At 48.7% G+C, this 25,652-nt stretch overlaps 2 protein-coding genes across 6 annotated transcripts; one reads left to right on the forward strand and one right to left on the reverse strand.

Annotated features, from left to right (window-relative positions):
- Positions 1–7,515: 7,515 nt before the first annotated feature.
- On the reverse strand, positions 7,516–8,021 carry LOC101569753 (ubiquitin-like). Of its 2 annotated transcripts, XM_023719057.1 has the most exons (2): positions 7,887–8,021; positions 7,516–7,799 (listed from the first exon to the last, which is right to left on the reverse strand). In XM_023719057.1, exons 1-2 carry the CDS (start codon positions 7,987–7,989, stop codon positions 7,606–7,608), a joined length of 297 nt encoding a protein of 98 aa, XP_023574825.1. In that variant the 5' UTR covers positions 7,990–8,021; the 3' UTR covers positions 7,516–7,605. The 2 variants fall into 2 exon arrangements, with proteins under 2 accessions (XP_023574825.1, XP_012370921.1); XM_012515467.2 differs by having other exon boundaries at positions 7,516–8,021.
- A 9,625-nt stretch (positions 8,022–17,646) lies between these two features.
- Sgsm3 (small G protein signaling modulator 3) lies at positions 17,647–25,564 on the forward strand. Of its 4 annotated transcripts, none has more exons than XM_023718900.1 (21): positions 17,647–17,759; positions 18,104–18,189; positions 18,613–18,679; positions 20,710–20,918; positions 21,013–21,120; positions 21,527–21,670; positions 21,920–22,115; positions 22,335–22,480; positions 22,587–22,811; positions 22,999–23,053; positions 23,130–23,257; positions 23,460–23,615; positions 23,751–23,805; positions 23,949–23,998; positions 24,082–24,234; positions 24,330–24,400; positions 24,474–24,522; positions 24,599–24,684; positions 24,799–24,921; positions 24,996–25,056; positions 25,141–25,564. In XM_023718900.1, the coding sequence occupies exons 1-21, from the start codon at positions 17,753–17,755 to the stop codon at positions 25,219–25,221; spliced, it is 2,256 nt and encodes a 751-aa protein (XP_023574668.1). In that variant the 5' UTR covers positions 17,647–17,752; the 3' UTR covers positions 25,222–25,564. The 4 variants fall into 4 exon arrangements, with proteins under 4 accessions (XP_023574668.1, XP_023574669.1, XP_023574670.1 ...); XM_023718901.1 differs by having other exon boundaries at positions 20,713–20,918; XM_023718902.1 differs by lacking the exons at positions 17,647–17,759; positions 18,104–18,189; positions 18,613–18,679 and adding an exon at positions 18,728–18,830.
- The last annotated feature ends 88 nt before the right edge of the window (positions 25,565–25,652 follow it).

A 25,652-nucleotide genomic window follows, 5' to 3' on the forward strand; every position in this document is an offset into this window, starting at 1 on the left:
GTTGAAGGCTTGATCCCAGTGCAGCAGTATGCAGAGGGGAGGCATTGAGAGATGAATGCGGGGCTGGGAAGATGCTGGGCTCAGTGAAATAAGCGCTTCCCTGGCAAGCGCAAGGGCCTGAGTTCAATCCCCGGTTCTGCCAAAAATAAATAAACTAAATTAAATTTTTACAAAGATAAATGGATCTTGAGGGCTGTAACTTCATTAATGGATTAATCCATTGATGAGTTTATAATAGGAAAAGGGGCCTGTTGGAGGAAGCAGGTCACTGAGAGCATGCCTTTGAAATGAACATTTTGTCGCTCGCTCTCTCTCTCTCTCTCTCTCTCTCTCTCTCTCTCTCTCTCTCTCTTTCTCTCTTTCTCTCTTTCTCTCTCTCTCTTTTTTCCTCCGGGAACTGGGGATTGAACTCAGGCCCTTGGGCTTGCCAGGGAAGCACTTAATCTACTGAGCCATCTGCCTGGTCCCATCCTTCTCTTGCTTCTTTCTGCTTCCTGATCCCCATGCTGTCATTGTCATGATGTTCTGCCTCACCACAGCCCCCCCCCCCAACAAAGAAGATTTGGGTTGTTTAAAAAGATCTGTTTTCTACAGTGTCAGCTTTGTAACTGAAAGTATTATACAAGCATGAGATTAGATTAGCAGTGACTTTTTGGCTGAGTTTAATATGTTGCCACCTGAAGCAAAGTAACTGACCTAACGATTCTTAAACTTAAAATTTTGTATTACAATTAATTATAAGACAGTAAAAAATTACTATTTCACCAGCTGACTCCAGAATACTTCATCAGCAAAGGAGATAGCTTGGCTTGAGAAAACACCTTGATGAACTCTTGAAGATGAAGATAGGCTTTGAAGGCATAGGTCAGAAGAAAAGACAGATACTAACTTTCTTTTCTTTCTTTTTTTTTTTTTTTTTAAAGTTTTTTTTTTTTGTGTGTGTGTGTGTGTGTGTGTGTGGCCAGCTCAGCCCACCAGGGGGCGGTGCTGGCTGGCATGTGGTGCTGGGGGATTGAACTGCCTCCCCTGTGCTTTTTTAGTTTGTTCTAATAGGTGCTTTAGACCACTGAGCCATCTCACCAGCCCGACCTAATGACTCTTAAATAAACATAAAATCTTAAACTCATAAGGATCCTTAGCGTAATAGACTATCAAAAGTTCTGAAAGTAAGAATAATTATTCCTAGAGACAGCTCAGCAGACTAAGTACCTGCTTAGGCAAGCATAGGGAGGGACCAAGGTTGATTCCTGGCACAACACACTCACCAGCATTACCCCTGAGCATGCCAGTGTGGTGGTGCATGTGTGTAATCCCAGCACTCGGTAGGCTGAGGCAGGAGGAAGATCGTTGGGAGTTGGGAGACCAGCCTGGGCTACAAAGTGAGCTCAAGGCCAGCCTGAGCTGCACAGCAAGACCCTGTCTCAGAAAGACCAAAAAAAAAAAAAAAAAAAAAAAAAAAAAAAATCAGTGATATGATTTAAGTTGGATGTTTCTTTGTTGATTTGAGGGGGAGGTCTGGTGAGAATGGGCCTTAAAGGCCCCTGCTACAATTGGGTTTATGTCTCCGTTCAAGTGCATTAATCTTTGTTTTATGAACGTTTGGTGCATGGATATTCAATGCATAGATATTTACAGTTGTTATATCTTCCTATTGAATTGTTCACTTTGCCTCCGTATGTAGTGGCTCTCTTTGTCTTTTCTGTTTGGTTTTGGGTTTGAAGTCTGTTATGCTTGACAATAAGATAGCTACTCTTGCTTGTTTCAGGGCTCCTGTTGATCCATCCTTTCACTTGCAGTCTATATTTCTGGATGAGATGTGTCTCCTGTAGGCAATATGTATATGGTTGCAGTTTGGGTTTTTAATGTAGTTTGAGAGTTGAGGTCACTGACATTGAGAATTATTGTTGTAAAGTGTCTGTTGAATCTTGTCTTTTTGTTATTTTTTCAGTGCTGATTACTTTTTTCCCCTTTGCTGCTGGTCATCTCCCTGTCCCTGTGTAGGTTTCTCTCAAGTATTTTCTGTAATGCTGGTTTAGTGGTCATCTTTTTTTTTTTTTTTTTTTTTGGCAATACCAGGGATCAAACTTGGGACCTTGCGCTTATCAGACAGGCGCGTAAGCTGCTGAACTATCTCCCCAGCCCAGGTCATCTATTTCTTTGTTGTGGAAAGTCTTTACTTCTCTATCAATACAGAAGACTAATTTTAAAGGATATGATTGTCAGGGTTGACAGTTGTTTTCTTTTAGGGCTTGCAAATCTTTAAGGTCTCCTGGCCTTTAAGATTTATGCTAAGAAATCTGCAGTTCCTCTGATGGGCTTGCCTTTTTGGTTACTTGTTCTTTCTCTGTAACTGCATTATTATTATTATTAAAATTTTTTCTTGTACCAGAAATTATTGTGCTCAGGACCTTGCGCATGCCAGGCAGGCACTGTGTTGCTGAGTTACGTCCTGACCTTGTAGCTGCTTTTAATATTGTCCTTTTGTTGAATTTATGCAATTTTGATTATGATATGCCATGGAGAGGTTCTTTTCTGTTTGTGGCTATTTGGTGTTCTCTTGTACTTGAATATTGAATACTTTCCCTAGATTTAGAAAATTTTGAAAACCAAAGAGACCAGGTAATGGCTGGCATACACTAAAAACTAACAATTGTGCCACTGTTAATAGAGGTGCACAATAATAGATACAAAGACTGTTATTGACATACTAATGAATCAATAACTGGAACTATTCCATCTTTATCAATAAAAGAGATCTTCAGTAATAATGTAAACACAAAGACAAATCAAATACTGACAGTGAATGCCTACTGTACCACCACTGACATATTCACAACAGGAGTCTTGCTGCCAGGTAGCTTGAACCACCCAGTGGTAAGGACATGGCTGTGCCGTGCATTACTGTAATACTTGTACCAACAGTGCTACAAGCCACTTGATACAGGACAGCCATATTTGTACCACTGCTAACTCATGCAAGCAGGAATGTGTTAACAGTGGAAATGTTAACAGTAATAACATAGAGTCAACTAAATAACTAAAAATTAATAAAACTTAACAGTAATAATAAAATGGAAGGGTGGAAGAAGGAAAAATTTGAAAAGTTAATTTGAAAAAAGGAAGAGAGATAAGAGAGGTAAAAAAAATCTAAAGAATAAAAGTTAATGGAATTAGGTCAAACTAACAAAAATAAGAGAAAAATCAGAAGATGAGGGGGCATGAAGGCAAAAAAAATTCCCAAAAAACAAAGACACATGAGTCCAAAAAATTCCTCTGCATATTTGGGTAAGTAGTTTCTATATCCCTGTCATCTAAATCCACCACATACAGATGGGGAATAGTTTGTCACAACGGAGGCCTATTCTGTTTCCCTGCCCAGATTTTCCTGTGTGAATCCTGAGTGCTCCCTGGCCTTTGATGGTGTGGTGGCTGCTGTAGGACTGTTTGCACTCCAGCATGCTTAGATGTTTTGTTTTTAGTTTTTTGAGACAGGGTCTCAGTATGTAGTTTAGGTGGGCCTCCTGAGTGCTGGTATTAGAGAAGTGTGCCACCACAGCTGGCCTCCAGGGCTCTTAGTACTTGTGCTCTTTTGTATTTATGGCCTGTAGCTAGGTGCCTCCCTTGCTCCGGGGGCCACTTTGTACCCCCCACCCCCACACATCCCGTGGCAACTACCATGGCATATCTCTGAGCACGCTGGGAGATGGGAAGAGAAAATAGACCAGTGAGCTCTGTGTGGGAAGTTAGCAACAAGAGGACCAAGCAGTCTGCTAGACTTACCATCAGCACTTTCAGAAACAGTTTCCTCAGAAAATCACTTGGCCATAGCACAGAAGGCATGGCTGCTGTGTCTTTTACAACTTGAGCTCACCACTTCTTCAATTTCTCAGAGGGTCTGCCACTAGCCTACCCCTTCTCCACAACTACCTCTTTTGGTTGTCTCCCACCTAGTCACTGTGGTCGGGTGACCCCAGAGACCCTGAAATGACTTCTAATTCCCAGGGTGACTCAATTTTATCTTCTTCCCCAAATGGCTTCTGATTATATCACTCTCAAGTACGACACTCGCTGCAATGGATTTTTTCTCCAACTGTAGGTTGTCATGTGGAAAGAGTCTATTTTGACTCAGTATATTACGAAGTTGATCAGGCTTGTCTCAGACTTGCCATCCTCCTCCAAGAGTACTGGGATTGCAGGTATATGCCACTGCATTCAGTTTAATTTTATTTTTTGAGGGAAGAGTACCACCTGGTCTTCAGGTGGGGACACCTGGAGATTTGGCAAAAATTGCTGATACTCATATGTCTGTCAACAGATAACTAGATCAGTAAATTATTGAACAAGACTGCATAGTTCCTGGGGGACAGTACTGATAAAAATGTCCAGTGGAGAAACATTTGAAAGTATTAGGAGAACATTGTATAGATGAAGGACAAATCCAAAAGAGCAAGAAGAGGGGATGGAGTCTAGCTCTGTGGTTGAGTGCTTGCAGGGCATGGGTGAGGCCCTGGCCCTGATCCCAGCACCCACGCAAGATTTGGGTGGGATGTCTTTAAAGTTTTTTTGTGTGTGTGCAGGGTCTCACTACACAGCTCAGAGTCACAGTGATCCTCCTGATTTCTGCCTCCCTAGTGCTGGGATTACAGGCATGCGCCTCCATGCCCGGACTCCATCACCAGCTCAGCACACCCAGAGGGTGGGGGATGTATGTCTTTTTGGGGTGGCAAAGTCATGGCAGAATTTTTCTTTCAATTTCCATTAATTTTGTGTTTGTGTAATTGCAGACCTCAGGACAGTCCACAACTTCCTTTCCTCCCATAGTAAGCTCTGTGACTGTAAACCACAGAATTTCTTGGCCCTGTAGCTTAAAATCATCCTGTTACAACTTATTGTTTTTGTTTGCATCTTACTGTGTTTCCAGTGGAGATGGCCCTGTGGGTGTTTGTGCAGAGTTCAGCAGACAAGAAGGGATTTCTGTAAAAGCAAATTCAGAAGATTTTGGTACACACATGTAAGCCCAGCACTCTGGGAGGCTGAGGCCAGGGGGTCACTAGTTCAAGCCCATCCTGGGTTTTGGGTTTTTTTTTTGGTGGAACCGGGGATTAAAACTAGGGCCCTTGCACTTGCCAGGGAAGCACTTATTCCACTGAACCATCTCCTCGGCCACCTGGGGGTTTTGATTTAGCAAGATTGTGTCTCAAAACATTTTAGACAAGCCTAAATGTAGCTTTGTGTCAAGGCCCTGGTCTCTTCAGTACAAGAAAAGAGAAATGTAGATTTGGAGACAGTATTTTTCCTTTTCAGAGCCCATTCTCCTAATTGCTGTACTTTCTGGTCTCCCTTTAGTCTGCATCTTTTCCTCTGGGCTGCTTCCAGTGGCTTTCACGTTGAAAAAGCGTTTCACTTCAGGGCCAGTGAGATATCTCAGCGGACCAAACAACTGCTTAGGCAAGCACAGGGACCAGGATTCAATCCTCGGCACCACAGGCCATGCCGGTCCTGCCCCCTGGGTGTGCTGAGCCTGCGAGACCGCCTATAATCCCAGTGCTAGGGAGGCTGAAAACAGGAGAATCACTGCAAGTCCAGTCTGCATAGTGAGACCCTGTATCAAATACATTAAAAAAGGATCGGTCAAATAGCTCAGCGGATTAAAGAACCTGCAAGCAGATGCAGGGGCCAGGGGTTTGATCTAGTAGTGAGACCCTGAACACCCTGTAGACCCTTCCCTAAAATACCAAATAAATAAATAAATAAATAAACAAACAAACAAAAGAAAAAAGAAAAAACGTTTCACCTCAGTACAGTGGGATGCAAAGAAAGCTCTGCCTTCCATCCAAGACCTGGGGACTTGTCTTTTTTTTTTTTTTTTTTTGCAGTACCGGGGATTAAACTCAGAGCCTTGCCCTTGACAGGCAAGTGCTTATTCTACTGAGCTATCTCCCTGGCCCTTAAACTAACAAGAAAGCCAGCTTTTTCTTTTTCTTTTTCTTTTTCAGAACTGGGAATTGAACTCAGGCCCTTGCGCTTATCAGGGAAGTGCTTATTCCACTGAGCCATCTCCCCGGCCCTTGTCCAGTCTTGAAAAACAAAAATAGGGGCTGGAGAGATGGCTCAGTGGTCTAAAGCACCTACTTGGAACAGGCTTGGCAAAGCACAGGGACTGCGGTTCGATCCCCCAGCACCACATGCCAGCCAGCCCCGCCCCCTGGTGGGCTGAGCTGGCCTCGCGGCGCGCGCGCACACACACACAGTAAATAAATGTAAAAATAAATAAACAAAAAAAGTTTAAAAAAAAAAAAAAGAAAAACAAAAATAAAACCTGTAGCTTGGAAACTTGAGTTTCAGTCAGTTCTTTCAGTGATCACTTAGACTGTGGGTGCGATAGGGAATTGAGAGTAATTTGAAAAAAAAAAAAAAAAAGACTTCACCTTTTATCAGTTTAAGGACTTTATGACTTCACAGGTTGCTAGGATGTGAAATTCATGCTGGGCTGTGTTAATAAAGTGTTAGTTACAAATTGAGAGAGAAAGGGTTCCTTTTCACAGGTATAGATAAGCTGTTTACACTTCTCTCTCCATTTTTGTGTTCCTTGGTTTTGTGTAAATATTAAATCCCTGTGGAGAGCTGTTTGAAGAGGTGAGCAGTAGCTTGTTACCAAGAAGGCGAGACTTGGAGAAGCTTGCAGTCCTCATGGCCTCACATGGGCCTCAGAGAAACTCCCAGAGGGACAGTCATCTTCTAATGTGCTTAAACTGTGATAATAAAGATGTAATGCATGTACTAAAAAAGTCACCCTTTAAAATTAAAGTGTATAATTGAGCATTTGTAGGTGTGTGTGCTTTGGTTTGCTTTTTATTTATTGTGTGTGTGTGTGTGTGTGTGTGTGCGTGCGTGTGTGTGTGACCAAGATCTAATCAGAACCTCACATGTGCTAGGCAGGCATTCTACCCCTAGCTGTATGCTCAGGCCTCAGCCCTCTGCGGTCTTTGGTCTTTAGCATATTTGCTTTATTCCGCACTCATCTGCACCACCTAATTCCAGAACATTTACCTCAGCATGGAAGGAACCCTGTTAGCCGTCAGGTCGTTCATTTCCTATCCCTCTCCCTCCAGGCCTGACAGCCAGTCTGTTTTCTGTCTGTGAATTTGTGAGGTGTTTTATTTTATTTCATTTTCTTTTATTTTAAGTAAGGGCTACAGGGTGTTCAGGATCTTACTGTTAGATCGGACTGGATTGAACTTGTATTGATCCACCTGTTTACAGCCTCCCAAGAGCTGGTGCGCCACCAAGCCTAGTCTCAGTTGCTGTCTCAGTGAGCCTTGGGGGCGGGGCTGAGCTATTTGGCTGGCCCCTTATGGATTTGTGTATTTAGAACATTTCATATAAAATGGAATCATACAGTTTATAGCCTTTTGTGAGCTAGGCACAGTACAGGCCTGTAATCCCAGTTCTCTGAGTGGCTGAGGCAGGAGGATCTCAAGTTTCAGCCAAGCCTGGACATTTTTTTTTTTTTTCCTCTAGTCAAGGGAGGGAAACTTTATTCAGGCCCCAAGGCTGCAGGCGTTGGGCAGGTGGTGCCTTTCTGGACGAGGGGCTGGCTGAGCTTTATTTGACCTTCTTCTTGGGGTGCAGGTTGTTGGTGTGGCCATACTTCTTGCTGCAGTTGACAGCACGGGGGTGCAGGCGGGCATAACACTCGCGGCAGATCATCTTGTCACAGTTGTACTTCTGGGTAAGCTGGCGCAGGGATGGCTCGATGATCCCACCTCGCAGGCGAAGCACCAGGTGCAGGGTGGACTCTCTTTGGATGTTGTAGTCAGAGAGGGTCCGACCACCCTCCAGTTGTTTGCCGGCAAATATCAGACGCTGCTGGTCAGGGGGGATGCCCTCCTTGTCTTGGATTTTGGCTTTGACATTCTCGATGGTGTCACTGGGCTCAACCTCGAGGGTGATGGTCTTGCCCGTCAGGGTCTTCACAAAGATCTGCATGTCTGTGTCTGCCGCTCGGCCACCTCGTTGAAGAGAAAGAGGGCGACCAAGCCTGGACATTTTAGCAACTCAGACCATGTCTCAAAATTGTAAGAAAAAGAAGTAATAGCTAGATCTTGGAGACAGTGTGTATGTCCGTCAACAGATGGATAAAGAAAATATATGCACAATAGAGTAATATTCTGCCATAAAGAAAAATAAAGTTGAGGCAATGTAAGTAAATGTATGCAAATTGAGAGTTAAATATTAAGTGAAAGAAATCAGACACCTAAACATAGGTAAGTTTCCCATGGTTTCGCTTTTCTGAGAAACTCAAAAATGTGTTGAGCTGGGGAGGCTGAAAACAGGAGGAATACTATGAGTCCGAGCTGCAGTTGAGACCCTGTACCAAATAAATAAATAAAATAAAATAAAAAGCTCAGTTGCCAGTCTGGGCTCAAACTTGTGATCCTTGTGACTCTGCCTCCCAGAGTGTTGAGATTACAAATGTGCACCAGCACTCCTGATACATACCTGTATCCATATATCTGTACAGATACACAGCTATATCAATATAGATGTTTAATCATTTAAATCATGTAGGGCTGGGGATATAGCTCAGTAGAACAAGCATTTGCCTAGTAAGCACAAAGTCCTGAGTTCAATCCCTGGTATTGCAAAAATAAAATTAAATAAATAAATAATGTAATATCTTCATGTTGATGACTTCACTTTTCTTATTCTCTCTTCAATCCATTCTACTTGGGTTTCCACTCTCATCATTAAAGTTAAAAAGGTAAAAGGTCCTGTCTGGATGACTAGCAACTTTCAGCTTGCCAGACCAAGGGCCGGTTCTTTGTTCTCTACTGTTTAACCTACAGGCAGCACATGACATTGATGTGTCTGCTGCTACCAGTACTGCATGATGGAGAATTTATAAAAGAACCAGGATTTATTGCTCCTAGTTCTGGAGGCTGAGAGGTCTAACATTAAGGCTGTCTTATTTGGTCTGATGAGGACATTCTTGCTCCTTCCTCACAGCAGAAGGTGAAAGGATGAGGAAACTAGCCCCCACCTCAAGCTCCTATGTAAGAGCATCCAATCCCACAGGACCTTGTGCTTGACAGGAGGGCACTGCACCCCTGAGCCCATGACTGCTATTTTGTTTTTTGCCTCTTTCTGTCTAATACCTTGAGTGTTAAAAGTGTCCTGTGCCCCCTACTCTGCGTTCTCTCCCTGGTGATGATATCTGGGCTGCTGTGTGCCATTGGCTCCCACATTCATATCTTCAGTTCTGACTTCTGTGAACTCCATTTTCACATATACGGTTGCCTCCCTGACACCCCACTTAGGGACTTAAGGGTCCAATAGGCATCCTAACAGCATGGCCACAGCAGATATCTTTGGTTCTTGTTTCTGTTTCTGTTTCTGGTTTGGTATGATTTTCCTTTCCTTTGTTTTCCTTTCTTTTCCTTTCCAGGGATGTAACAGAGAATTGAGCCCAGGGAACACTGAGCTACCTTCCTCGTTTTTCCTGGTAGTTTTCCCCCCTATCCATCGTTGATGGACATTTGAACTATTTCCAAGATTTTGTTTTGTTTTATTTTTTTGCCTTTCCTGTTTTTTATTTTGATTTGTTTGTGTGCTTATTTTTGCAGTAGTGGGGATAGAACTGGGGACCTTGCGCTTGCCAGGCAGGTGTTTATGTCATTAAGCTATCTCCCCAGGCCCAGTTTTGTATTTTGAGATAGAATCTCGCTATGTCATACCTAATACCAGTTTTATACAAATTCTTTCAAAATATTAAAGAGGAGGGGCAGCTTCCAAAATCATTCTTTTCTTTTCTTTTCTTTTCTTTTTTTTTTTTGCAGAACCAGGGATTGAACTCAGACCCTTGTGCTTGCCAGGGAAGCGCTCATTCCACTGAGCCATCTCCCCGGCCCCTTTCCAAAATCATTCTATAAAATAAATATTATTTTAGTACTCAAACCAGAAAAAGACATTAGGTGAAAAGAAAATTACAGATCAGAGGTCCTGCTAGAACATATTTGAAAAAATTACAGAAATGTTAGCAAATTGAGTTCCACAGTATATAGAGGATATCAATGGGGTGAGGTTTGAGGATTATTCCTCACACTCCTTTCTGGTACTTCTGTCCTCACCTTGATATGTGCTGACCCATTTTCAGATGAAAGGGCTGGTGTTCTTCCCCCCTGAAGCTGTCTGGAGCTCTGTCTGTGCTGATCTTTCTAGTGCTCTGCTCTGTCAGTCAGCCTGCCCTGAACTCCACAGGTACTCAGCTCCATCTCCTCAGCCCCACACTGCAGCCTGGAGGCTGCCCAGGCAGGGACCAGGTAGTCACCAGTCACCTTGCCTGTTGCTGTCCTGTGCTGAAAACCATTGTTTCTACTGCATCAAGTTACTGAGTCACATTTTGTCAGTGTAACAAAATTTGATTAACTCTCCGAATGTTTGATACTTAAACTGTTTTCACATTCTCAAATTGTTTTCAAATATATAATGCTAGCCTGAACTATATAGTGAGATCCTATCTCACCCCCTGCCAGGTTTGCCCAAAAATATATACACACTTCAGCAGCTCACCATACTAATAAATGTCTGGAAAGTAATGGCCACCACTTTGAGCACCTCTTATAATTGTAGGAACCAAAGGTAACTTGGATTTACCTCACGATGTCTCAATAAATTTAATATTAAAATATTTATGCAAGTTTTTCTTTTCCTGATATATATGTTCTTTATGAACTCTGTATATACAGGTACACGTGAACATATATAGTTGGACCAACATGCATTCACATGTGTTTATATATGTTTTCATCATCAGTCGAGATGGGCTGCCATGGCTGTCTGGGTTTCAAATTCAAAACCTTCCAAATGACCAGGGAGAAGATGGCTCAATAGAATAAGCACTTGCCTGTGAAGCACAAGGGTCTGAGTTTAATCCCTGGTTCCGCCAAAAAAAAAAAACCTTCCAAAGCCATTTGGCCTGCCTTGCCGGCCCCGCCCCCGGGGCACCCTGAGGCAGCAATTGAGACTAGAAGTGGTGGCACCTACACCTGTAATCTCAGCTCTTGGGAGGCTGTAAATAGGTGGATCACTATGAGTCAGATCTAATAGTGAGACCCTGAACACCCTGTAGACCCTTCCCTAAAATTAAAAAAAAAAAAACAAAAACAAACAAACAAAAAAAAAAAACGACCAGGGGACAGGGAGATGGCTCAGTAGAATAAGTGCTTCCCTGGCAAGCGCAAGGGCCTGCATTCAATCCCTGGTTCCGCAAAAAAAAAAAAAAAAAACACCAAAGCCACTTGTATTAGGCACTTACCCTGTTTGTCACACGTAGCAGTGGCCTTGAATATTATGACTAGCCAGATGCAGGCCTCTGCTCACTGAAGCCAGTCAGCAAAGCTTAAGAAGTAAGATCAGGCCGGGGAGATGGCTCAGTGGAATAAGCGCTTCCCTGGCAAGCGCAAGGGCCTGAGTTCAATCCCTGGTTCCACAAAAAAAAAAAAAAAAAGGTCAGACAGTACTGTCCATACAAACCACTTCCCAGTAACCGTGCTGGGAAAGGGCAGCAGAAAGAAGCAGTTGGTAAATTATGTGATAATTGTGATAGAGAGGTTACTGTTTTCCAGAATCCCAGAAGAGGGAGGGAAATGAAATAAATAATAACAATACTTTTTTTTTTTTTTTTCAAAACCAGGGATTGAACTTAGGCCCTTGCGCTCACCAGAGAAGCGCTTATTCCACTGAGCCATCTCCCCAGCTCCAATAGGTTTTTTTTTTTTTTAATTGTTTAGATTACTACATATAAGCATGCAAAACTGGTAAAAAGAAATAAAAGTTATAAGGAATTAAAAAGAACAAGAAAAAAAAATTTAAGCATCAACTGCTCCCTTCTGCAGACAGCAGAAATCAGCAGTACAGTTAGCCAAGCCATCCTGTGTACTACATAAATACCTCTCCCTCCATAGCATGAAGTCACGGTCATGACCTTCATTTACGTTTTTCCTAAACTGCTGTTCACTCATTTGTGCAATTTATCTAACAAATGTTTATTGAAAGATGTCTCAGGGCTAAGCATAATGCCAAGTGGCAGGGATGCAGAAATAAGATAGTCTAGTGAGATGAATGGAGAATAAAAGCTGTATGTTAAAGTACTGTGATAAATTCACAGTGTTCTGTAGTAACATGGATGGTTACCTCAGCAGAGGCAAAGAAATGTTATAAAGGTTCACTGATTACCTGTTGATGTGTAACAAAACACCCCAAAACTTGGTGGCTTAAAGTAACAGTAACCAGCTGGTATACTCTGGGAGGCTGAGGCAGGAGGATTGCAATTGGTAGCTCAACCTGGCTAATTTATTTATTTTTTCATCCTGGCTAATTTAATGACTCAGCATGATCCTTCCTCAAGAAGAAGTTCCAGCTGAATGTGGCACATCTGTAGTCCCAGCACTTGGGAGGCTCAGGTAGAAGGATCTTTGTGACCTTTAGGCTAGTCTTGACTACATAATGTATTCAAGGATACCTTGTCTCAAAACAGTTTTCTTTTTATATTTTATTTATTTATTATTGGTATCAGGTTTCTATGAACTGTGCAGGCTAAGTACTCTTCCTACTATAAAGCTTCAGCCCCAGCTCAAACACAGAGATTTTTTTTTTTTTTTTGCGGAACCGGGGATTGAACTCAGGCCCTTGTGCTTGCCAGGGAAGCGCTTATTCCACTGAGCCATCTCCCCAGCCCCTATTATTGGTATCAGGGATCGAACTTGGGACCTAAAGTTTTTCTTTGCTTTCTAAAGAGTTGGGGGTGTAATTTAGTGCAAAAGTCCTGCTGGGAGAGAGCTTGGCAGCATAAGCACCTGCCTGGCAAGCGCAAGGTCCCTAGTTTGAGCCCTGGTACCACAAAAAAGCAAAAGTCCTGGGATCAGTCTATAGTACTAACACAAACCCCCACAACAGCCATTTGTTCCTTCATGGTTTCTGTGGGCTGGGTCAGGTCTTTAGAAGATCCTGCTTCATGGAGAGGGGTGGTGAGCTCATGTTGTTACAGTCAGATGCTGGCCCTGGCTGGAGTCATCCGCAGGGTCACTTCCAAGCTGGCTCACTGCTGTGGTGGGCAAAAGTCAGTGCCTACTTCTGGGGCTCCTTGGGTTCCTGACTTGTTCCAGAGCAAGTGGTAGATGAGCCCACGGGGAAGCCACAGTACCACATACCATATACAGTCAGAGCAGCCACAGTGTTTTGGCCACACCTGTTAGCTGCATTTCAGGGTAGAGTGGGTTTGTGCTAGGATGTGGATATCAATATTAGATGTAGGGTACTTGGAGCCATCTCAGAGGCTGGCCACCTGTGGTGTCTATGATAAGCTCTCATTTGGATAGAATCTTAGTATGATGAGTCTGGCAGATGGGACCAAAAGAATTAGAAGTAGTGAGTGCAGCACATTGGGAGTGGGTGGAAGAGAAGGGTGGCTGTGGCTGGTGAGGGAGGCTTGTAGAGTGGACGGACTGACCACGTCAGATCTTGTTTTGTCAGAGAACGGCCCTATCCCCGGAGTGCTGGTGGGACTGCAACAGGTGCACAGCAGGTGGTGGGATTCATTTGCCCTGTGGGCAGTAAGAAGCAGCTGGGAGGACAGAGTCCAGGGGAAGGCGGCTGGGGAAATTGGCAGGGGTCTGACTGCCCTGGAACACCTCAGAGTGTGAACGAGGCACAGAAGTGTATAGGTGTGATGCGGGCTAGAAGCCAAGGAGAAAAGCCAGGAAGAGAGACCACAGTTTTGTACCTTCACTTTGAAAAGAAAGTACTTTCATACTTTTTCAACTTTTTTTTAAAGTCTCAGATTCCATTTAAGGATGTATTGTGTGATTTAATATTTAGCACCTGTAGCAGCGCACTGATCTCTGACATCAGCCTTTCTCAGCTCCTAGCTCTGGGATCCTCTCTCCTCTCAGTAGAGTTCACTGTCCCCATCTACTCACAGAGAAGTGTCTTTAGGATCGCAGCAGCTGTCTTGCGCTGCTTATGAAGGCCTTTATGTTTCCTGCCAGATTCCTGTGAAACCCTAAGAGAGCACAGGAGCCAGGGCTTTAGGTCAGGCAGGCAGCAAGAAGCCAGGTGTGGTGGCATTTGCTTGTGCCTCCAGCACTTGGGAGGCTGAGGTAGTATTGCAAGTTCAAGGCCATCTTGAGCTACCTAGCAGAACCTATCTCAGGAAAATAAGGGAGTATGCAGGGTCCTATCCTGACCACACGAGATTACAGGAAATGGACAGGACCTTTCTCCTCCTGTGTACTTGCAAGCATACCTGTGAGTTTATACTGATAATCCAACCTTTGTATTGTGAGCACACTGTTAGCAGAAATGGCAGGATTGGCAAATAGGAACGTACTGGAGGACTGGCACCTTTAAGCATGTCCATTTCTTTGTTCTTTCTTTTTTCTGTATTTAGGACAGGGTCTTCAGAGTCTCACTGCATATATCGGACTCATAGTGATTCTCCTGTTTTCAGCCTCCCAAGCACTGAGATTACAGGCTCACACCACCAGGCCCAGTCTCAGCTTGCCCTGTGGGCGGGGCTGGCACGGCATGCTAGGGATTGAACCCTGCCGCTGTGCTCTGCTTAAGCAGGCGCTTTAGTCTGCTGAGCTATCAGGCTGGCCCTAAGCATCTCCCTCCCTCCCTCCCTCCCTTTCTTTCTTTCTTTTTCTTTAATTTTTCTTTGCGAGGGCAGAACCGGGGATTGAACTCAGGCCCTTGCGCTTGCCAGGGAAGTGCTTATTCCACTGAGCCATCTCCTGGCCCTCGTTTCCTTAATTTTTATAAACATCTTTTATTTATTTGGTATAGGGTCTCATTATGAAGCTTGGACTCAGTGATCTTACTGTCTCAGCCTCCCCACCACACACGGTTTTGATGGCTGGCACAGGATGTGGTACTAGGGATTGAACCCAGGTCCTTGAGCTTGCCAGGCAGGCACTTAGACTGCCAAGCTATCTCCCAGGGCCCCCATGTCCATTTCTTAAAATTTCCTTCTGCACACCTCAAAAGTGCCTGCCTTAGTCCTAGCTTTCTGAAGTTTTTGCCTCACCCCTGTAACAACAGGAGGCCAGCTATGATGATGTGGCAGATAGCTCTGACTATTTCTGCCAACTTCCTGGCTGCATTCCTAAAGGTTTCTGTAGCAACCAGAGGCAGGAAAAACCTGCCTGCCCAGCTTAGCAATATCATATGTGGCCTCTGTTGGGAGAATTAGGGGCAGCTTGTGGAGGACATGAGTGTTTATGTCTGTGTAGGGTTGAACCTTGTAGGCCGTGAAGAATAGCGCCTCCTGCTCTTCCACTCTTTCCCCACAGCCTCAGGCCTCAGCAACCTGCAGGCCCTTGGCTGCCATGTCCAGCTGCCACACATGCTCTAAAAAGGCCCTGTACTTGCTGTTCCTCCTCCTGGCCCTCCCCCACAAGCTGGGAACTCCATCCCTGCTTCCTTTGGTCTGCGCGTAGTTGTCACCTTGTCCTCAAAGGGCTTCTTGTGATGGATATATTTAGCTGCTCTATTCCGGTGCACCCCATACTTCTTTCTTGCCTTGTTTCTCTCCTACCATTGCAGTGGCCACCATCTGTTTTTCTGCTTCCTGTTGGTTCTTTGTACAGTGTACCAGCCTGCTCTTCTTTTTACTCTTGTACCTCAGCCTTCAGAACCATTCCTGGCTCCCAGAGCGCTCAGTCATTGTTTGCTGAGTGTTGCCTGAGTGGGAGCTGCAAGGTCAGGACAAGGGAGCTGCATGTTGAGAGTGTCTTCCAGCCCCTTCAGCCCCACCCCCATGGCCGCATGTAGTTACCTGCTTCCATTTCAGGTACCCTCTTTCCCTTGGTGTTTTTACTCTGTCCTTCTAGAAGCAACAAGCAAATCCTCACCGTCAGCGTCATCAGTAATGTGGGGTCTTTCTCATGATCTCAACTTGGATGTGTTCTGTTGAGCCAGATACAGGTTTTGACAGATGAATATGAGCAGTTGCCTGTGGTTTAATGCAGTAGCTTTCAGTACACAATGTAGAGGCCCAGATGCTAACAGGCAGTAACTTTCTAGCCATCATAGGACTATGAATTGCCTAAGTCTCCCTGTGTTAGTTACTCTTTTCTTGTTGCTGGGACAAATACCCGACACTGAAAATGAGGGAAGGAAAAGTTTATTTAGTTCACAGTTACTGAAGGTTTCAAGACACTGGCAGAGAGGCTGGGGTGCTGCCGTGTCCAGGATGACCCTCTCCACATCTCCAAGCAAGCACAGGCTAGCCAGTTTAACTGTTTGCACGTCTCTGGCCGCACCCCTCGGGCCCGCCCCTAAAGCCACTCTGCTCCTCCAGCTGCATCTGCCCCATAACTTGCATGAGGCTTTAGGGGAACAACTAGACACAAACCATATTATCTCGGTTTGATAATTTTGGTAAAGCAGAGGTGTTATTTCATTTTTGGGTAAGAAAATTGAGATTCAAAGAAGTGATGTGAACTTGCCCAGGGTTGTGACCAGCGGCAGTCAGCAAGTGCTGGGTGGGAGTGGAGTCCAGGTCTGACTGGAGGCCTCTTCCCTTTTTGTCCCTGCAGAAGGTGAGCGCTAAAGCCACTCTACCCTAGACTGCTGGTGGTCACTTGCTCAACAATAAGTGGTCCCAGGGCTCTCAGCATTAGAGGGTAAGATAGCCACACAAGGCGCCTTCTGACCTTGTCCAGCTGGTGGCCCTGTGAGGCTGCATGGTGCTGTGACAGCACAGGGGTCTGCCACAGAGCCATGTAATAGTCTCTTCTAGGCTCATTTTCTCTTGCAAAGGACAAAGATATGAACTTCAAAATGTGTTGAGGATTGAATGGCAACAGGTGATTTTTAAAACTTCTAGCTCAGACCTGAGCTTGGCGGTACACACCTGTAGCCCCAGCACTCCGGGGAACTGAGGCAGGATTGAAAATTCAGGCCCAGTCTGGGCAATTTAGTAACTTAGCAATACCCTCTCTTAAAATAAGAAGTAAGGGTGAGGATTTAGCTCACTGCAAAGGCCCTGGGTTCTGTCACCAGCACCTTAGAGAAAAAGTAACAGGAGCACTTAGGAGGCTGAGGCAGGAGGGTCACTTGAGCACAGAAGTTCAAGTGAAGCCTGAGCAACTAGGCAAGATCCTCTCACAAAAGGAGAAGGAAAAAAAATATGGTCAAGCAGACTTCTGGTGCGGAGGGCAGGGGAGGTGCTTCCCAGAGGCAGAGCTGTGCTGAGTGAGTGCACAGATTGTGGCTCAGGGAAAACGTGTCCCCGAGGCATGGGTGGTGGCTGGGCTGGGCTCCTTTTCTCCTGAAGAACACTGTTTGGAAGTCTGTGTCTGGTTCTGCTTCTTAGCAAGCAGGGGATGAGGCCAGGGCATCCTGACAGAATATTAGCAGTGAAGAGTTGTTTTTCAGATTTCTTCTCCCTATCCCTTCCATCCTCTTAGGAAGACTCCACAATGAAAAAAGAAAAATGGTACAATTTTAAGAGGGCAGAGCTTGATTTTTCCTCTCTCTCATCCCTGTCAACTGCTAGGCTAGCAAAGCAGTGCAGTATGACAGCCTTGCCCTCTGGGACCAAGCTGTGCAATGATGTTGTCTTTTGCTGTCCTCACAGGCAGATGTTTGTGGTGCAGATGAAGCCTGGGGTGCTTTCCAGCTGCCGGAGGTCGGGATAGTAACGATCTAAGCCTGGCTCTGCAGGACCTGTGGGCAGCTCAGTACCATGTCAGGTGAAGCACGACGTTGGTGGGGAACAGGCTTGTTGCCATGCCCAGCACCCAAACAGAGGGAAAGCGTGCTGATCCCAGGTCAGGCACGGTCACCGAGACACTGTTCAGGTCTCCACACTGCCCATATCGTCACCTCTTACGAGGCAGCAGAGGAGGTGGCCAGCAGACTGAGTCTGATGAGGTTCTGTAACCTGCCGCCCCTCTTGCTGCAGAAGTGTGCTCCTTTCTAGGCATTTCCTTCCGTCCCATTCTTCTGCCCTCCTGTGCACAACTGCAGGAGGGCGGGGCTTGCCTTGAATTTTGCCTCTGCGTGTTCTTGATCGTTCTCCTTTCTTTGGTCATAGGAGACCACATACATTCTGTCAGTGGCCCCTTCTCAGCGCTGACTCCAAGCATATGGCCCCAGGAGATCCTGGCCAAGTCTGCTCAGGTATGGCGTTGGTGCAGCAGGCACAGCCTGCGGGCTTCTGTGCGGTGGGGTGGAGGGGCCCTTGACAGGTCATCAGGGCGGGGCGGCCACCTCCACTGTGTTCCCCAGCAGAGGTGGCATCGTAGCTTCATGAGCCTGTGAGTCAGCGACTGGGAGGAAGAGTACTGTGGGGACACTAAGATACAACATGGCTTTTTGACTTGATATTAACAGTCTTTAAACTCTGAAAAAAAACAAGGAAAGGGACAAGAAAGTTCAGAGGTTGTGGTCACCCTGTACTGGGACAATGGCCAAGGCAGGCTTTATGAAAAGGTGGCCTTTGGTCTGGGTGGAATTTTAGCAGTTAGCCATGATGGGGCAGCAGCATTTAGAAACTGTGCCCCAGGCTGGGGCACAGACGCCTTTCTTCTACCCTGTTTCTAGAAGGAAGAGTTGGCAGAGCAATCCGAGTTCTGCTATGATGAGTTTGGCTTCCGTGTGGACAAGGAAGGTAAGATTGAGCCTCGTGACGTCTTGCTGATATCCTTAAGAACTCCCACTTCTGTGACTGAACTCCACACGTGGCCTGTCCAGTCCCGACTCTCACTGCTCCAGCCCTCAGGACAAAAGCCTACTGGGTGCATTATGCTGTCGTAAGCATAGTATGTGAAAACCTTGGTGGGGCCTTTTGTGGTGTGTGGTATGAGGGGTTGCACCCAGGGCTCTTCCTAACCCCCATCCTCACCCTGCCCAGCCTTCAAAATTTTTGAGATAGTCTTGCTAAGCTGCCCAGGCTGGGCTCGAATTTGTGGCCTTCCTGTCTCCGCTCCTCAGAGTGCTGGTCTTTCAGTTGTGTACTTCTGTGTCCATCTGTGGCCTCTTTTTTTTTTTTTTTTTGGTGTTGGGAATTGAACTCAGGGCCTTGTGCTAGCCAGGCAGGTGCTGTGCTGCTGAGTTACTTCCCTGTATTTTTGTTTTTTTGAGGTGAAGTCTTGCTATGCACTTCAGGCTGGCCTTAAATTCACTTTGTAGCTCAGGCTGACCTGGAACTCATTCCTGCCTTCGCCTCCATGTGCTGAGATTATGTGTGCACCCTCTGATTGTTGTGAGATTAAATTATATTAATTTTTATCTGATAATAAAAGCAATAATATTCACTGGAGAGAAGTAGAAAAATACAGAACTTTAGCAGGATAAAGACTGAAACAAAATTAACCCCAGCCCTACTGCTGACACACTAGCGTATTCCCCTTAGGTCCTGTGTGTGCAGGTCTGGTGTGCAGCACTTGCACGTGCACATTATGCTGAGCACTTCCTGTGATGGTGAAGGTTCCCGAGCTACACTTGCTACCAGCTGCACCTGGCCTCCAGTCCAGCATGTCCAACCATCTTAGTGCAGGTGGGCCCTGCCTGGGCCGGGGCCCAGACCAGGGTGCCCTCTCCTCGGGCCGCAGCTGTGACTGGAGCAGTCACTTTCACCTTCGCCTTCAGGCTGTTCACATTTCTACTTCTAACATGGGCTTTCCATGTTCTTCTGACTCCTGGCAGGTGGAAGTGAAATGTAGAGGTTGAAAGGGACCTAGGGAACTTCCCAAGGTGGTAGGAACTGGATCTGGATGGATTGGTAGAGTCCACAGCACCCAGCATCACCCAGAAGCAATTTCACATCTAGTTTCTTTCCTGTTGCTGGTCAGAAAGTGCACTTAAGATTTGTGCCTTTCTGTTGGAAAGTCCTTGAAGTGACTGTTTCTAAACCCGGGGCTGAGGGCATGGATCGGTGGGAAGACAGCTGTGTGGACTAAGCATACACAGGTTGCTGGGCACTGCAAGGCCACTGCATTTTCATAAGTTCAGTACCTCAGGAAGCCAGTGGGTTAGGGTCCTTTCCTGGCTGTGTCCCAGGGCCTTGGCTCTTGATGACATAGAGCTCCCATTATGAGGGCAGACAGCTCCAGGAAGATGGTTCTAGGCACAGTGCAGTAGACCAGATGAAGCCCCATGTTGAAACGGAGGAAGCAAGAGAACAGTGGTAGGAGATGAGGACGGGGCAGTGCGGGGAGATTCGCCTTGGGCCGGGCCTGGCATACAGTGGGCCAGGCATGAGGTTCCCAGTGACTGACAGGGCTGAGAGGGTGGGTGTGGAGGGAGGCTGGAAGGACTTTGGTTTTGAGTCTGAGAGCAGTCACAAGCGGGTTCTGAGCAGTGACATGATCCAGTGTTGTGGATGATGGGTCACTGCTGTGAAGGCCTTGCCACGACCCAGAGGAGGGGCTGTGGTATGATGCAGGACCCACTGCGTTTGCAGCGGCTTCAGTGTGGGGTCTGGGGGAGGCGGCTCTGAGGTGGACAGTAGAGGTGGTGTTCCAGAAACCTGGGTGTCTGCGGAGGGAGAGCTTAGCATGTGGAGTTCCCACGAAGTGGCCCTGTGGGCTGGGTTTTGTGGTAGCCCCTGGCCTACCTGTTGGGAGCCCTGGGCTGCTGCAGGGTCTAAGGGGGACATGGTGTGGGGCCTGTTGTCCTCACATTGCTCTCCTATGGCAGCAGGTGCTGAGCCCGGGTCTGGCCCACTTCTGGGCATGGCCCTGGTGGAGGACCCCCCACAGAGGCTGCGGTGGCAGGCCCACCTGGAGTTTACCCACAACCATGACGTCGGTGACCTCACCTGGGACAAGATTGCTGTCTCCCTGCCACGCTCTGAGAAGCTGCGCTCCCTTGTGCTGGCTGGCATCCCACACAGCATGAGGCCACAGGTGAGGTGCCACAGGGACTCACAGTGGTCTGGAGCGCCCTGGCCTGGGCCCAGGGTCTCAAGAAAAACAGTGCACATGTGGCTTCTTTCCTTAGCTGTGGATGCGGCTCTCTGGGGCTCTGCAGAAGAAGAAGAACTCAGAGCTCTCCTACCGTGAGACTGTGAAGAACAGCTCCAATGACGAGACCATCGCTGCCAAGCAGGTGACACAGGGCAGCTGAGGGACTGGTCGGGAGAGACCATGTGTGGCCCCCAGGAGGAAGGTGTCCTCTGGCTGGTCTGTTCGGCTGGCCCGGGAGCCCTCTCACACATGCATGTTAGTGGAGGAGACTTGCTCGTCTGGTTCCTCGTCAGTCACAGGGAGAACTGTCCAAAGGGCCCAGTGTGTGGGGAGACAGGACAGATGGTCTAAGTGAGGAACAGTAGACTTACAGCAGGTCCAGCCCTCGGGCCGGACACGGTGGGCCAGGCACGAGGTTCCCAGTGACCGACAGAATCCTGAGGTGGGGCCCTTGATGTGGAGCATAAGGAACTTTTATTCTGGGGCTTGCCTCCCTCCCGGGCACCAGTCTCATGGGGCCTTCCTGTGGGGTGGCCTGGCTCCCAAAGATCGAGAAGGACTTGCTCCGCACCATGCCCAGCAATGCCTGCTTCGCCACTGTGAACAGCATCGGCGTGCCTCGACTGCGTAGAGTCCTCCGGGCACTAGCCTGGCTTTATCCGGAGATCGGCTACTGCCAGGGCACGGGCATGGTGAGAGCCGGCCCAGCATACCCGGGGGGTTCCTCCGTGGTGCCTTATGATTCTTCCCTCCTGAGTGGAGGATGGGAGGTGGGGTGACCTTGGGAGTCCCCAACGAGGGCTTGGCAGCTGCTGCTTCTGTCAGGTTGAACCCAAGATTCTCTGGGGTCCCCGAGCTGTTCTTCCTGATTGGTTGCCCCCCAGCACTGGGTTTACTTACCAAGACTTGGGTAGAAGCCCCTTGTGCTCTTGCTTGGCCAGGTAGCTGCCTGCCTCCTGCTGTTCCTGGAGGAGGAAGATGCCTTCTGGATGATGTGTGCCATCATTGAGGACCTGCTTCCTGCCTCCTACTTCAGCACCACGTTGCTGGGTGTCCAGACTGACCAGCGAGTCCTGCGCCACCTCATCGTGCAGTACCTGCCTCGCTTGGACAAGCTGCTGCAGGAGCACGACATCGGTGAGGCCCACAGCACCTTCTCTGCACCCAGATCCTTGGACCCTGCATGATGGTACCTGCTGTTACTCTCGCTCCCTAGACTTCCTGATCTCTTTCCAACCCTTCTCATCCTCCCATTCCACTGCTCTTGGGGAGGTGTCCCCTGTTCTGCCCACGCTGGCTCTGGCCAACTGCCTGAGCCCAAGCCCCAGCCCCAGTGACTCCCATGCCTGTCCACAGAGCTGTCCCTGATCACACTGCACTGGTTCCTCACGGCGTTCGCCAGCGTTGTGCATATCAAGCTGCTGTTGCGCATCTGGGACCTGTTTTTCTACGAGGGCTCCCTGGTGTTGTTCCAGATGGCCCTGGGCATGCTGTGTCTCAAGGTACTTGCAGGATCCCCACTGTGTGGACCATGCATGTGGGGTGGGGTGTCTCCCAGAGTAGAGGGCACTGGCATCCGAGGATGATATGCGCTCCCTCACCACCCAGGAGGAGGAGCTGATCCAGTCTGAGAACTCGGCATCCATCTTCAACACGCTGTCAGACATCCCGACACAGATTGAAGATGCAGAGCTGCTGCTGGGGGCGGCCATGCAGCTGGCTGGCTCCCTCTCGGATGTAGCTGTGGAGACCCAGCGCCGCAAGCACCTTGCTTACCTCATTGCAGACCAGGGCCAGCTTCTGGGGACCAGTGCCACTACCACCCTTTCTCAGGTGCATTGAACATGGGTGTCGGAGGGAGTGGGCTATGGAGGCGTTGGGCCCTGGCCTGTACTGTGCCTCCATGTGCCCCATACCCAGAGTCCCTTGCAGCCAGTGGGAGGGCCTGGCCCACATTCTGTGGGCAGAGGGCACTTAGAGACACGAGTAGGGGCCTGCTGAGCTACTGTCCCTGCTGCAGGTGGTCCGGCGCCGGACGCAGCGGAGGAAGTCCACCATCTCCTCCCTGCTCTTTGGTAAGTGCCGGGCACAGCTGCCCTCCCAGCTCTGGGGCTGGGCAGGGCCAGCTAGGTAGCTTCTCTGTGCCCCTAGGGGAGGATGACCTGGAGGCCCTCAAGGCCAAGAATATAAAGCAGACAGAACTGGTGGCCGACCTCCGAGAAGCCATCCTGCGTGTGGCACATCATTTCCAGTGCACGGACCCCAAAAACTGTAGCATAGTGAGTGGGGAGCTCCCCAGCCCATCCCTGGGGCCTAAGCTTCTTCCCTTCCAGCAGTCCTTGCTGTCCATGTATTATTTATTTTGAGACCAGGTCTTGCCAAGTTGCCCATCTGGGGTTCAAACTTGTGGACCTCCTGCCTGTGATCCTCCTACGGCCACCACACTTGGCCTGTTCACATCACTGTTGTTCTCTTTGGCAGGAGCTGACTCCTGATTACAGCATGGAGAGCCACCAGCGGGACCATGAGAACTATGTGGCCTGTTCACGCAGCCACCGGCGCCGGGCCAAAGCCCTCCTGGACTTTGAGAGACATGATGACGACGAGCTAGGCTTCCGCAAGAATGACATCATCACGGTATGCGGAGGGCTTCGCACACACACAGGCATGCTTGTTGCTGAGCTCTGCTTCTGAGAAATGGGGTCTTGGCCCGCTGGGTGCTGAGGACCTGATGTGCGCAGGCGCCTGAGCCCGTCCTCCTCTCCTGCACAGATCGTGTCTCAGAAGGATGAGCACTGCTGGGTGGGCGAGCTGAACGGCCTGCGGGGTGAGCCCTGCCCTTCCCCCACCCTGGCCTGGGGAGGAGCTCTGGGCTTGCAGACAGACGCACAGCCCCAGGTTCTGCGTCACCCTTGGAGACAAGGGTTGGGAGGGCCAGTAGCTGCCCCTCATGGCCTGCTCTTCACACAGGCTGGTTTCCAGCCAAGTTTGTAGAAGTCCTGGATGAACGGAGCAAAGAGGTGAGAGGTGGGCAGGGCAGGGACATCCCCCCACTGGGCCATGGGCATGGGACTGGTGCTCCTCCGGCCCCTTCCTCCACCAGTACTCCATCGCGGGGGATGACTCTGTGACGGAGGGGGTCACAGACCTTGTGCGAGGGACCCTCTGCCCAGCCCTAAAGGCCCTGTTTGAACATGGACTAAAGAAGCCATCCCTGCTTGGAGGCGCCTGCCACCCCTGGCTGTTTATTGAGGAGGTGAGCGGCTAGACACTGGCCCAGCCAGGTGGCGCTCACAGGGCGGCGTGTGCGCTCCCCGTTCCACACTCACATGGTCTCCTGTCCGCCCGCAGGCTGCAGGTCGGGAGGTTGAGAGAGACTTCGACTCGGTGTATTCCCGCCTCGTGCTCTGTAAGACCTACAGGTAATGACACCGCTGCACCGGCGCCCATATGGGAGCAGTGCCCGCGTGCATGACACAGCTTTGTTCCCCTCAGGCTGGATGAGGATGGCAAAGTCCTGACCCCAGAGGAGCTGCTGTACCGGGTAAGCAGGGTCATTCTGGCAGCCCCTCAAGACTGCTGGCCAGCAGGGCACCCCAGTGACAGCTGTGCCCTCCCAGGCTGTGCAGTCCGTGAACGTGACTCACGATGCAGTCCATGCACAGATGGATGTCAAGCTGCGGTCGCTGATCTGTGTGGGGCTTAAGTAGGTATAGGGCAGGTGCCCCGGCCTCCACTGGGGGAACCTGGGAGCTGATGCAAGCGTGCAGGCTGAGCGGGTGAGACCCCACACAGCCCTCCCACCCAGCCTTGTTCCCAGTGAACAGGTGCTGCACCTGTGGCTGGAGGTCCTGTGCTCCAGCCTGGCCACTGTGGAGAAGTGGTACCAGCCCTGGTCCTTCCTGCGCAGCCCCGGCTGGGTCCAGATCAAGTGTGAGCTCCGGTGAGGACCTGGCATGGCTCAGGGCTGGGCGGTGGCACAGGTGTGCAGCCCATGACCAGCCTTCCCCCCCACAGCGTCCTCTGCTGCTTTGCCTTCAGCCTCTCCCAGGACTGGGAGCTCCCTGCCAAGAGAGAGGTGGGTGCATGCTTTTCCCAGGAGGGTAGCGTAGCCCCAAGGGGTGGCACTACCAGCCTCCCCTGAGAGCTGTCCTTCGTGCAGGAAGAGAAGCAGCCCCTGAAGGAGGGTGTTCAGGACATGCTGGTGAAACACCACCTTTTCAGCTGGGACATCGACGGGTGATGGTCCTGCAGCCACTCCACTGTGCCCATACCTCAGAGCCCACTGGCTTCCCAGGTGGCACCTGTCTCAAAAGCTGTGTGGCACAGGGGATGGCACTGGTTTAGGGCTTTTCCTGTTGGCTGGGGCTGAAGGTGGGTGTCCAGGCTAGCATCCTTTCCCTGGGGTGGGGTCGGGGTGAGGACTCGGTCCCCCCTGGGTCCCAAAGTAAGTGCCAGCAGCCCACTGCAATTTGTATGAACCAAAAACCTGGAGAAGGGTGGGAGGCTGCCCTGGTTGATCTTTGCTCAGGAAGGGGTGTCAAGGGGGTGTAAATAAACACTTTGAGAAAATGCCTTGACCTCTGTTCAGCTGCCAGCAGGTCCTCTGTTCTGGACCATCCTGGTTCCTGTGTTCTGAATCAGCCCCATGGGAAGGCAGGTTTAGGGTCACCA

The sequence above is a fragment of the Octodon degus genome, unplaced genomic scaffold (genome assembly GCF_000260255.1).
Source record: "Octodon degus isolate 3935 unplaced genomic scaffold, OctDeg1.0 scaffold00064, whole genome shotgun sequence".
Classification (NCBI taxonomy): domain Eukaryota; kingdom Metazoa; phylum Chordata; class Mammalia; order Rodentia; family Octodontidae; genus Octodon; species Octodon degus.